This window comes from Hyperolius riggenbachi, chromosome 7 (genome assembly GCF_040937935.1).
Source record: "Hyperolius riggenbachi isolate aHypRig1 chromosome 7, aHypRig1.pri, whole genome shotgun sequence".
In the NCBI taxonomy this organism is placed as follows: Eukaryota; Metazoa; Chordata; class Amphibia; order Anura; family Hyperoliidae; genus Hyperolius; species Hyperolius riggenbachi.
This window is the reverse complement of record NC_090652.1, coordinates 272,033,918-272,047,995: the sequence shown is the minus strand read 5'-3', so window position 1 is coordinate 272,047,995 and position 14,078 is coordinate 272,033,918. Positions and strand designations below refer to the sequence as shown.

Genomic DNA, 14,078 nt, shown 5'->3' with positions numbered 1-14,078 from the left:
ATCAGTATCTGCAAAAGATCTGTTCCTGCAAAATGCATTCATAGTCTATGATATCTGCAGATCCTCATACACACCTGGTTTAACAGACATTCATCTGCATATCTGACAATCATCTGCAGATCTGAAGATCCATCCTAGTGGATTTGATCTGCAGATGAAGGTCGGTTAAACAAGGTGTGTAGGAGATCTGCAGATATGATTGACTATGAATGCATTTTGCAGGAACGGATCTTTTGCAGGTACTGATCTTTTGCATGTGTACAGCATCTTTGTGTGCAGCATCCTGAAAATATGTTTATCTGATGGGGAGTTCAGCTCCATAGAATAGACTGTGTAGGCATGGCTCTCATACTACATGGAAGGGGGTAAAATTGGTCTGTGATCTTTCATTTTCCAAAGACTTTTTTATCAAGTGTGTATATAGCATAAGACCCTCCTGGTGCTGCCTATCCCAAAGATCCCCCGGGTGATGCCTAACCTTAACCCCTCCCCCTGGTGGTGCCTAACCTTAACCCCTCCCCCCGGTGGTGCCTAACCTTAACCCCTCCCCCCGGTGGTACCTAAACTTAAATCCAACCACACCCATACCCTATCACACCTGCCTGCATCCAGGGCTGACCAGACCACTATGCAAACTATGGCTACCCACTATGCAAACTGAGGGCCCTGGCACCCACTATTGTATTGGGTGCCCTTTTCAACAGGTCACCTAATTTGTCACAGGTTTAATAATCAATAATAGGGTATTTCACATAATGGTTATTTGCACAGATCTGCTCTGAATTACTTATTGGTTATTGCATTTGGGACATTTGGGGTGTGTCTTCATTCAGCAGTAATCATTATAATTAGACCTGCTGCTGGCGCTGATTTGCTTGTACTGTATTTGGTTTGTTACAGGTTTGCTTTAAATAAATGCCCACAGCACAAATGTTTTTCTTGAACTGTGAAGAATCGCTGTGTCTGCTACTGTTATCTGTGTATCTGTGATTAGCTGATATTCTATCCATTACTTTTGTAGTAGCAGATGAGGAGGTATCTTACTTGGCACTTCCTGTAGCACAGACTTCCATCATTGTGGGCTGTTGTCTCATCAAAAACATCAGTCTGTGCTCCGCCCCCCAGAGCTTAAATGCCTGTATGATGCAGAGCCCAGAAGCAGCAGAAGCCTCCTCTCCCTGGTAACTCTTTCAGAAAGGCTGCTTTGGATTGCACGAGAGAGGTGCATCTGCAGAAGCATTGTTCAAGCCAGACAAAAAGAAAAAAATCTAACACTTGGTACCTCAGACTACAAAGCGAACAGGCTGTATATTTTGAGAATTTCTTCTGACGTTTGGCTTTAATGAGGGAGTTTTACAATCAGTCAGATTTACGTTATATCCCTACAGCAGATGAGACAATGGAAAGTTTTCTTTAAATGTCTATACATTCTGAGAAAGTTTTGCTCATATTTTTTTTTTATTTCTTTTCAGAGAGGAAGATGACAGTGAATAGCACAAACCCAAGAAGACTGGAACTTGCTATAGGCTGAACATGGCAGGTAAAAGGCAAGTATATGTATGTATGATAACAGACAAGGCAGTTTCTAGGCTAAATTGTTCACAGGGCGAGGGTGTAAAAATGGACTCCACCCCCTGTAGGCTTGTGAACGCTATTTGCTATGCAGTAACTATGTTGCAGTATGAATGAGTAACCAGTATTGCAATATTGACTCCTCAAGCAACCAGACAGAACATGTATCAGGCCCCCGTTATTTTGTAGCCAGATGCAGCCACCCCGGGCCCCCAGTATAGGTAGCCAGATGTCCCATAAAAACAAGCCCTTTCACTAGGGTTAGTGGCCAGATACCAGGCTACCAATATTAGGTTCCCCGTATCGGTAGCCAGGTATAGGTGCCCCCAGTGTAGGTATCCAGGTATAGGTGCCCCCAGTATAGGTAGCTAGGTATAGGTGCCCCCAGTATAGGTAGCCAGGTATAGGTGCCCCCAGTATAGGTAGCCAGGTATAGGTGCCCCCAGTATAGGTAGCCAGGTATAGGTGCCCCCAGTATAGGTAGCCAGGTATAGGTGCCCCCAGTGTAGGTAGCCAGGTATAGGTGCCCCCAGTATAGGTAGCCAGGTATAGGTGCCCCCAGTATAGGTAGCCAGGTATAGGTGCCCCCAGTATAGGTAGCCAGGTATAGGTGCCCCCAGTGTAGGTATCCAGGTATAGGTGCCCCCAGTATAGGTAGCCAGGTATAGGTGCCCCCAGTGTAGTTATCCAGGTATAGGTGCCCCCAGTGTAGGTAGCCAGGTATAGATGCCCCCAGTATAGGTAGCCAGGTATAGGTGCCCCCAGTATAGGTAGCCAGGTATAGGTGCCCCCAGTGTAGGTATCCAGGTATAGGTGCCCCCAGTATAGGTAGTCAGGTATAGGTGCCCCCAGTATCGGTATCCAGGTATAGGTAGCCAGGTATAGGTGCCCCCAGTGTAGGTATCCAGGTATAGATGCCCCCAGTGTAGGTATCCAGGTATAGATGCCCCCAGTGTAAATATTTAGGTATAGGTGCCCCCAGTATAGGTAGCCAGGTGCAGTACAAAATGGGGGAGCAGCAAACACACCGAGCCATGGGAGGAGGGCCTGATTCCTCCCTCACTTTTGTGCTCCCCCATCTATTGTAGAGGGTCAGCGCAGCGTCGAGCACAAGTTACATTGGCAACTAACCCCTTATAAGCTCTCTTCTCCAAGCAATAGAGCTTCACATGCCTACCGGTCTTCTCTATATCCAGCGTCGATCACAGTACTTGATGACACGTGGAGCTCTATTGCAGTGGAGACTGGAGCTCGGAAGAGGTGAGTTGTCAGTGTAACCTGTGCCCGGTGCTGTGCTGAGGCTCTACAATAAAAAGAGGGAGCACAGAAGGGTGGCCCAAGGTGAGGGAGGAAGAAATCGGTCCCCCTCCCAGTGGAGCAGCGTGCAGTGGGATCTACTTATAAAAAAATTAGAGCGTCAGTCCTCTTCACAGCTGCTCTGCTGCATCCTCATACAGCTTCTGATGAGTCACCTGATCCACATTGGGTCACATGACATATTGGGAACCATACACAGCGGATGCAGCAAAGCAGCTGGGAGCTGCAGGAAGTGAAGAAGACCATCGCCAGTAGCTTTTGTAAGTAGCTTATCTGCATTTCATCTGTAGAGGGAGGTTAGTGTTATCAGGGCCAACATCAGAAAATTTTGGGCCCCAGACAGGCAAACTTACTGAGCCCCCCTCATTTCCCCCCTCCCCCACATGGCAAAGCACATTCTGCAGAAAAAAACTCTTTGAAGGCCTGAACACAATGTCCGTGTGTCCGTTTTTAACGCACACCCATTGCTGGGAGCATACCGCGCATGCACAGTTCATTAAGACTGACTGGGTTTGTGCAGAGCGCTCCCAGCTTTGGAAGCACGAGGCAAAAAGGCGTGCAGTCCGAAACAGCATACACCGTGGCCTGCAACTTAGCTGGATTGAGTGGACTTCACAGGAGCACACAAGATCAGACCGAAAAGGGTATCGAAGGACCTGACAGACTACAGGCGGCTGGAAGAAGCCCAGGTAAGTAAAAATAATTTTCTCCCATTTACTTTAATCACTAGCCGACTAGGGTAACTCCTGGCCGAGCCTCCCACTACCTCTCACCACATTAATGTGCAGCCAGAAGGACAGACACCGACTGCAGCTGAGGTCTATATGTGGCACTGTTCACCAGGCACCAGTTTCACTTGGGCCCCATACAGCAGTCTCCCCAGTGATGCCCTGTAGGCGGCCCTGAGTGTTACATTTAGGCTCTGGATAACTGACTTCTCAAGCAAATGGAAAGAAAATGTATCCGGTGTCAGCCAATCCCCGCCTGATGCAGATAATGGGGACTTTACTGTATCTGGGTATTTCCTTCATCTCATTTGACCTGAAGAAGACTTCCGTACTAGTGATGAAATGTCTTGTCTAACGCATAAGGATGTTCACTAGGAACTACCATATTTTTCTTTGGATCTAGGTTGTTTACTTGGCTTTTATATTTGCTTAATTTTGGCTTTTAAAGATGGGTAGAAGGAACGTCGGAGGAGCAAATTAAATAAATATGTAAGTCGGAGTTATTCTATCCATCGAGCTTTGTGTACTGAATGTGCCTATTAAATCTCCTCCATGGCTGTGTTAAACAGTCTGCATTTGATATGCTGCTGCCTAACAAGACATGATTCAGCCTTACGTATACAAGCCCAGACAATGCAGCGTAAAGAAGCCCCTATCAGTGCTAGCCAGATCTCCATTATGAGCAGCAATATAGAATGCCTACACTGCCTCTATGAATCACACTGGGATGAAGAATGGCTCACTGCTGTTGCTTATGGCTTATTTATGCCTGTGATATCAAACCAATGACCTGTTCTGTTTGTCTCTCCGAATTCAGCGCACAGCTGAGGGGAAATATGGTTGATAGGAAGCATCGTTTCTCAAGGCTGTGATGCTTTGATAGTCCTGAAAGGGGGAAAATGTTTCCCAATGCTAAAAATGATATATATGGATACAGTCGTTGCCAGCTCTCGTCAAAGCATTAGGCCTCGTGCATAAGATGGACTTAAACAGTCAAGTGCAGATATTGTCCATAGCAACCTACAATGCTAATTTAAAGAGGAACTTTGCAAAAAGGAGAAAAAATAAATCAATACATTGCAAAGTGAGAGGTTAAAAAATTGAAGAGAGCTCTAAAAATGATTGATGTTCGCCATGTAATTTGTTCATATTGTTTGATCCACAATCAGCCTGCATGTCATCATCTTTACTACTGGCAGACATAAAAGAAAGAACAGAGAGCGCCAACTGCCATTATCTGTAACCACACCCACTAACAATGCGATAGGCTAAAAGGTTGTTTTTTTATATAAATACATATGCACAGAGGGAGATACTGGTTGCTTGGCAGTTGGAAAAAACGTATTTACCACAATGCAACAAGGCTCACAGAGCGGAATCTGTCAGGGCCATGGTTCTGACATCACACTGTGGGAGGGGTTTCACCACAATATCAGCCATACAGACCCCCCTGATGATGATCTATTTGAAAAAAAGTAAAGATAGCTCATTGGAAAGGAATTATCAGCTGCTGACTGATTGGGAGGAAGTTCAATCCTTGGTCACAGTTACAATACAATAACATTTCTATAGCACTTTTCTCCCATAGGACTCAAAGTGCTTAGGCTCTCTCAGATTCAGTAATTGGTAGTAGGATGAAGTATTAACACAATAAAACTATATTTCTGCAAATGCAAAACTGAACAAGTGGAGTGAAGGGGAGTGAGGGAGAGATTCCAGGCTGGGACTAGGTAATGTATGCTGCCTATGCACACATCCGATCCTCCCTCCACCTATTTACCGTTTTAATGTATTTACGATAAACGATAAATAGCGTTTTATGGTGCATATATTGGAGGAACAGTGCACCATTTTTTACCCTGCGCCTTTTTTAGGTGTACACTGATTCTACTATGTTTGTAACATACTATACCTTCAGGCATTGAACACTAGCAAGCACAGTGAAGCCAAGCTTTAAACTACTGTAACTGTTTATCTCTATGTGCTCTGAGGCAATCCTATACCACATTACAAGAAGGCAGGTGGATGGCTAAACTGTACAGAATTAGCGTATATTTGTAATTACACAGACCATCCAATTATTATTATGATGAATGATTAATATTAATAATGTGAAGAAATAAAGCTGTGAGCTCTAAATATGAACTGTTATAACTATTACAGTAATTAGGGTTGTAATATGCAGACTTCCAGTAATGCTGCTCAGTGCTTGTTCTAATTTGCTGCATTTGCAAATAATTATTTACAACAAGTCCCATTTACAGAAGAAAGCAATAATGATTAATAAATGTCATACAACACAGCTCCGTACTACAGTACTAAAATCGCCGCCTAAGAAGAACCTTTAGTACAGCAGCAGCCTCACCCCAACCAAAAAATATCCAAATTAGCTATGTTTTAGCAGCAACCCTGTCTGTATAGCCAATAGCTCCAATTCCACAGTACAATGAATGCTGGGAGGTCATATGACTGCTTTTTTTATAGTCTAAGTGTAGCCAAATACCAGGTGATCTAGACATCCAATTGGACACCAGCCACCAGAAGGTGGCTGATATACTCTGCTGCTCATGTCCCTTAAATGTGATACAGACTAACCAGCAAGCTCATGGTCACCAGAACTCATTGGAGTGTGTAAGGGGCTACAATGGTCCTAAAAGTCCCCTACTGATGAGGATCAACCAATCCGAAACAGTCTTTATGCATGTTGGATTATTATGGCTCTATACAAATTAACAAGCTGACACATCATTACATTCCAGCGGATCTGGAGGTGTGTTTAACTTCTAAGGACAACAATGGTTAATTTGCATATATTCAGCAGTGATGCACTGGGAGACATCTCAGAGCTCACTCGCTCCAACCTGAATTATCACAAATTCTTTCGATTTTAACTTCCCTGCCGTTCTGATTTTTTTTTTTGCATAATTTATTTTTTTCTATCATGTAGCTAGCCTAGCACTGGCTACATGATGCCCTCCTCCCTGCAGCATCCCTCCCACCCCTCCGATCGCCTCCGGCACTCTTGCTCATAAGGAAATCCCATTCTGAATGGGATTTAGGGCTTCCCCCGTCGCCATGGCGACGATCGCGATGACGTCACTGACGTCATGCCGTCAGCGGAGTCCCGATCCACCCTTCAGCGCTGCCTGGCACTGATTGGCCAGGCTGCGCACAGGGTCTTGGCTGGGGGGGCCCCTCTAACCCGGCAGGTAGCGGCGATCTCATTATGCATGCAGCTAGAAAGTGCTAGCTGCGTGCAACAAAAAAAATTATGTAAATCGGCCCACCAGGGCCTGAGAAATCCTCCGCGGCGGGTTACCCCGAGCTGAGCTCGGGATAACCGGCAAAGAGGTTAAGAAAGCAAACTTTTGTTTTCCTAAAATATGAATTTCCCAACTAGAGAAAAAAAAATCCTAAAACTGCAAAGCTGTAAAATCATCTCTTCCAAACTAAATAGTATTTCTTTTTTCTTTTAGGTTTTAGCCTTGGATAGTGTAGAAGCCGTTCCATAAAGATGGACGTTACTCTGCAGCTGTGTACGGGACGGACAACACCTTCTGAGGCGTGTGAAGGAAAAGGAATTTTTAGTGTGATGCAGTATTTGCTACACCACTGTACTTCAGCATCACAGGGAGACATTTTAGAAGCATGTTTTAACCAGATATTAATACACACTGTAGCTAGTTTGCTATCAGCGTGAGCACAACCTACACTTTGCATATTGGAAGTAACATGCCAGTATTAAAGCTGGGCTAAAATCGTAAAGGCAAGCATATTGACTTAAAAAAGGACCACTATCATAACAATTGTAAAATTTTAACTATGTGCGCATGCATATGTATGAAATATACATTTGCCCCAGGGCAAAATGAGTTATAAATTACATTTCATCTATGTTGCTGTCACATACAGTAGGTAGTAAAAGTCTCACAGATCTGACAGGTTTTGGACTAGCCCATCTTCTCAGGGGGATTTTTAGGAAGGGATCGCTTTGTTTTTCAAGGCACTTACAGAGTGGCAGGTGCTCAGTCCAACTGCCAAAATAGGGTACAAGTGCGTAGCATACATCTTTGTATCTATCCATTTTAGAGAATAGAGTGTTTTTGTAAAGAATAAAGGAAATACGGAGAATCCCTCATGAGGCGATGGACTAGTCCAAAACCATTCAGATCTGTCAGAAATTAACTATTTAATGTAAGTGACAGCAACATAGCAAAAAAAAAAAAGTAATTTATAGCTCATTTTACTCTGGGAGAAATGTACTTATATGTACGGTATGTCTTCACTGGTATTTTAAATTTTACATTTAATCACAATAGTGGGCCTTTAAAAACTCTTTCATGGCAGTTTAGCACAGACATCTATATAACCTGTCGTCTCTATACAAATCATTTTGTAACAGTACTATTCTTTATCTTTGTTGCAAATTGTGTAACAATTTCAGAAACTTGCTGGTAACCATGACAATGTTGTATGGTTTGGTATCACTCTCCATTGCACTGTTTGATAACTGTTGCACCCTTCACACCCCTACAGTTGCACTTTCATTTAATTTCACAGAGGATAGGGATCCTCATATCCATGGGGATTCTGGCTATGCTCATATATAGGGGCGTAACTAGACACCACTGGGCCTTTGGATGGGGCCCCCTCACCTCCCTCACTTTCTGCACAAGAAAACTGAGGACCAATGTGTTTTCTCCATGCAGATAAAAACTATTAGACTTTAAGGAAACATGAGGCAATCTATGGTACCTACAGATCTACTTACCCGGGGTTTCCTCCAGTCCCTTGCAGCCGACAAGTCCCTTGTTGCAGCTCTGCTCCCAGTACATACATACACATACAGTCATATTATTTTACTACATGAGAGCACATGCTATATGGAGGAACAACAACGACATGCTGAACATAAGATATAGTATCAATGTAACTTTGGCAAAACATTCAGAATGTCACTGATTGATACTGTTATTACAGGCTCTTGGACTCAGTATGAGACAACAGGCTCTCAATGAGGCAGCCACAGTCAGACATCAATCTTACCCACTCCACTGTGTCCGAAATCAGACACCATAAGGTCGCTAGCCTGTGTGATAAGAATCTAAGGGCTTGATTCACTAAGGCACCAGTGAAAAGCCCCTTAGCACATGCAAAGTGCCTTTGCACTTGTTAATATGCGCACAAAGTTTAGTGCTGCGCGGAGCACGCGAAACGTCACACCGCCTGCATGCCAAATAGCCTGATAAGCGTACTTTGCATGCAGACGGTGCAACGTTTCGTGCACACAGGTGCGACGATTCGCACGCACCAAATAGCGTGCGATCAGTAACAGCTTTGCCCGTGCAAACTACTTAGCACCCTAGTTTGCACGTACAAAGCTTTTAGGCGTGCTGTGTTAGCACTCTTTAGTGAATCAAGCCAAGGAATCTCTTCTGAGAGATTGTTGAATAAGGGTCAGTCTACAACTATTTTTCAACCTGTTACTACTTTGTTTGTAACGTTGTACATGAAGCCATCAGAACTTTGCATGCTGTGTGAGACAGATGTTTTTTTTATGAACCCTAGGGAGCAGGGACAGTGTACAAATTCCGATATGCGTATGATTCCTTATCTGTGTGGTGGACCCATGCAGTCAATATAACAATGGTACAAGAGCAGAAAAAGTTTTCTCTCCATGCCCTTAGTCTCTCAAACTTTTCCTCTCACGTGCCCCCTGTGGCTTCTGGGCCCCCCTGCAGAGGCATCCCTTGGAGGGTCTATTGTTACGCCCCTGCTCATACAGCAATAGAGTAATAACTCCCATCTCGGGACACAATAGTCCAAAGCAACTTTCCCACTGAAGCATCAGATTAGAGAAAAGCACCAGAGTAACCACAGATTGAGAATGTAATTTAGCTTGTTAAAGCAAACCTGGAGAGAAAAAAACTGATCCGATCAGTCATGTCCCAATCCTAAATAAGACTTTTCTGGAATCCCATAGTCTTATTTTAGGTTAAAAGGTTAAAAATACAAGATTGGACTGACTCAGCTTAATGAGGGTAGTTTTTCATTGCTATTCATCATCCCTACAGTCACATTCTGTAGTGAACTTGATGTCCGTTCCTTACATTCAGATGCAGTTTGCTCAGCTACACACAGATTTACAGTCTTAAAGTAAACCCGTACGTTTGTAAAGTGAAAAGTTACATACCCTGGGAGAGGAAAGCCTCAGAGACCCTGGAGCTCACAGGGTTTCCTCTCTCTCCCACCCCCGCGGTCACATGTAGTTGTCCAAATTCTTTACTTCTTGGTAGACATGGTCGGTGCTCTTCAACCTGAACATACTTCGCTTTGCATACACAGTATGTCCGCTTGAGCATCTTGCAACAGTGCGAGTGCGTTTATGTTGTATTGTTGTATGGGGTTACTGGGGAGCCCGAGCCTGAGGTGCCCAAGTGGACATACTGTGCATGCCCAGCGTAGTATCTTCAGGTTGGAGGGCACTGACCGTACCGACCAGGAAGTAAAGAACTTGGACAATTACATGAGAACGGAGGGAGACACCGGGACACGGGAGGTGCGGCAAGCATCTGCACAACTCCCCCAACACACACAGTAGGGGTTCTTTTTGAAAAATATTTAGCGCTAAGATATCCTTTATGACAATGCTAGTTCCATTATGCTTCTGTAAGACAAGCAAAAATCAAACAACTGGAGAAGCCTTTGCTGACGGGAAAAGGCTATAGACTCACCATTGCTTGTACTGATTTACGACAATCTGGCCTTCACATACAATGAACAGTTGTTGCTGGTAAAACAAATAAATGTGATTTTTCTCTCCAACCTCCTTTTCTTTGTCCCTGGCCTGCAACTGATATTTCGCTGGATTCCGGCACCTCCGTCCTGTGCGCACCGCTGGGTTTATTTGGTGTACAGAAGCAAAAAAGTTAAGACTTTGGGAATGAATCAAATCATATGCTCAGTGAAGGCCTGATGGTGCAGATTAAGATATCAGAAATGAGTGATGATAATCTAATTAACCTTGAATTTTTCAGCTCCTTCGAGCCTTTTTCACCGAATGTAACCAAGCAGGTGGTGTTTGGATTCTCATTTTAGGATTTATGCAGAAGCAGAGATTTGTTCTCTGGTTTACATCCGAGCTCAAGAAATGAGGAAAAATGACCTGAAATATTCAGCGGTGTCTACTGGTTAATTTCAGTTCATTTCAGTTGTATCTTAAAATACATCTGTCACTGCATGTGAGCCCCACAGCAAAAGGCACATATAGTCACAGGTGTACACATGCTTTAAAGTGAGACTCCACCTTTGTTGTTAAATAGGCAGTCCACTCATTTCAATTTTACATGGTAGGGTTAATAGCAAATATTTTTTGAAATTGCTTAACGTATGCATTTGAATTAAGATTTTGGAGGCGAGGAGGGACCCAAAAAGTATAAAATACTAAAAAACTGTTTAAACACCAGGCAACGCATTTCATGGGAATCAACCCGCTTCCTATGGTCAGTAAAAAGTGCCTGAAAACAAACAGGTAAAAAAGCTCAGCCAAGTGCTACTTCAAGATCAAAAATCAAACAATAGTTACATCATTGAATTGCATGATACACGGAAAGAATCCATGACTAACATTGTGCAGAATACCTGCAAAGATGCACTAGTAGTCATATTAACATTGAGCTAGTGAGACTCATGATGGCCTTAATAATACTGGTGCATTGTTGATCCAGTTGGCAAGCATTTGGAGGTGCATAGCGGCACAATGTTGGGGACTGGGGCAAAACTGAGGGGCCTAGGAGGCTATTTGGGTGAGCTGAACAAAGTTTGTATTAAAAGGATTGCAAAGATCAGATATGAATCTCTCTGCCACCCAATCTAGCAGTTGGTCTAAGTGTAAAGGGCCCCATATGCTGGTTGATTTCAGCCATCGATCGATTGATTGTTTCTATTGAATCGATCGGAAATCGATTCTATGAAATCTATCGATCGATTGATTTGCGGCCGATTTCGATTGATTTCAATCAATTTGATTTGACAGGATGGAAAATTTAGGTCGATCTGCTGCTGGCAGCAGATTGATGGCCCATAGAGTTGCATTGGATCTAATGGTCGAATAATGCATTGAGATCGATTTCCAATACATTTCATCCTGAAATGTTTTGGAAATCTGTTCCTAGTGTGTGGCACACATCAGATAGATTCCTGTCAGATTTGACTTGACAGGCATCTGACAGAAATCTATCTGATGGTCGAATCTGCTGCAAATCTATAAGTGTATGGCCACCTACACACCTACAAACACCATAGACTGAGCCGATTAGTGGCCAATCGATCAAAATCGATCGATCGCAAATCTATTGACTTGTCAATTGATTTGCGGCCGATTTCGATCGATTTCAATCGATCTGACATGCTGGAAAATCTAGGTCGATCTGTTGAGATTGCTTATCATTTTGCATTGGACCTAATGGAAATCTGATGGCAAAAAAAATGCCATCAGATCGATTTTCAATAGATTTCATACTGAAATCTATTGGAAATCTGTTCCTAGTAAAAAATTTTCCTAAACACATCAGGTAGAATAGAGATCTATCTGATGATCTATCTGCTGCCAGAACCATTTTTAGGCATTGTTATACCAAGTAGTTGCATCGGGCGCATCCTGCTTAACCCCTTAGCAGCCAATTTATTTAGAGGCCTGCAAGTGCTCTAGGCCAATTTATTTTAGCACTTTTTTATCTTTTCTTTGTTATATTTCCTTGCTTCTAATTAGTATAGTTCTATACTAGTATAGTTTCTTTATTTTCTGCTAGTAGAGAGAAATCAAAGCGTTCCAAGAATTTACAGCACGAGTTCTGCTGACTGAGGTGTAAAGCAGTGCACTTATTTCAAATGAGATAACGCTCTCAAACCAGATAACTCTATTGAAGCTGCTAATGGGTTAAGAACCATATAAAGTTCAGTGTTCCTACTGAAATTATTACACACATCTGTTGGTGAAAACATGGTTGTAATGAGACAGAACTGCGCTGTATGGAGCAAAGGCTTCCAGGGCATGTTATCCCAGCAGCTTAACATCTACATCTGCAAATCTCTCAATATGCATAACAACTGAGAACATATTAGTATAACAGGTGTGGCAGGTCTTATGAAAGTGCTAATTAAACCTGCATTTGTTTAAACTTGTGGCTTGTTCAGGCCCGGATTAACCTTACAGGAGCTTATAGGCACAGATAGGCAAAGTAGAGGGTGAACGAAAAAACACAGAGACACCGGGAGCCCAAAAGGTGCAGTACGTCACAAACGATAGAAGAAGCAAAAAAATATAAACAGAGGGTACTCACAAAGGGAGGTTGCGAAGGGGCAACCAACCACCGCAGGCAAGTGGAGATCAATAAACCCGACTCCACTCCGGGGTCCAGGCTAGCCAGAGATGGTCGCACTTTTTGAGAAAAAGGCCATAGAGGCCTGTAAATGGGGTCCAAGGGTATTCCCTACACTGAGCCTGGGGGATGGGGGGTATACAATGCACAACAGGATGAAAAGGCGCCCAGAAAGTGATAAAATGAATTAAAAATTATTAAATAAATAAAGTTTGAGGTGGCTTACCTCAATGAAGACAAATTCATATAAAAATGAACTACAATAGTCCTGGCAACGCGTTTCATGGGTCCCTGCCCACTTCCTCAGGCCAAATCAAGTGCCTCACTGTGTTAAGAGACAAGGTTTTAGTGCCTTACCTCAAATTTAGTTTATTTTATTGTTTTTAATTCATTTTATCATTTTCTGGGCGTCTTTTCATCCTTTTGTGTATAGACACAGATGCCCTGGCACCCTAGGACTTCATCCTCCATGAACCTACAAACTATGTGCTGGCTGTCCCAGCTGTCGCTTCTCCCTTACTTCCCTTGCCTGTCATAGGTGCAGGTGCGGTGCCCCTTAGTATGAGTTTGCCAGAAGTATCCTCAATATTAGGTAGCTAGAGGTGTCCCTAAGTATTAGGTAGCTAGAGGAACCTCAGTATTAAGTAGTAAGAGGTGCCCCTGACTGAAAGGAGATCTCATCAATGGAATGCCGAGAGCAGGGTGAATAACCTCTCACTTACACTCTCATCAGAACTCTGCATAGGGAAGGAGGGAGGCACTCGGAAAAGGGGAGAGAGACGCCTTTCCATGATCAGGCGCCTGTAGGCACTTGCCTACAGTGCCTTGTGGTAAATCAGGCCCTGGGCTTGTTCCTGGTCTCTTTGTTCTGGGTAGAAGCACAATAGTCTGCAGAATGTATCAGGTGCTTGCATAGAGTCCTTTTGACATTTTCTGACCCTACTTACTAGTTTTAAACATCAGTAGTTCTTGCTATTGCTAACCTCATGTTATATGAGATGGGTTATTCCAATATGTTAGGGCAGTGCTGCAGTAGCATCTGGGAAGGGTGCGTGGGCAATGAAACAGGAAATTTGGGGGC

At 43.4% G+C, this 14,078-nt stretch overlaps 1 protein-coding gene across 3 annotated transcripts in view; it reads left to right on the top strand.

The window, feature by feature from the left end:
• Positions 1-10,450, top strand: part of GPD2 (glycerol-3-phosphate dehydrogenase 2) — a 318,302-nt gene extending 307,852 nt beyond the window's left edge. For 2 of the 3 annotated variants that reach the window (XM_068245759.1, XM_068245756.1), the window contains exons 18-19: positions 1,473-1,547; positions 7,094-10,450. In XM_068245759.1, coding sequence (XP_068101860.1) covers positions 1,473-1,494 — 22 coding nt within the window. In that variant the 3' untranslated portion in view covers positions 1,495-1,547; positions 7,094-10,450. The remainder of the gene's footprint in view (positions 1-1,472; positions 1,548-7,093) is intronic. The other variant, XM_068245757.1, reaches the window with a different exon arrangement.
• The last annotated feature ends 3,628 nt before the right edge of the window (positions 10,451-14,078 follow it).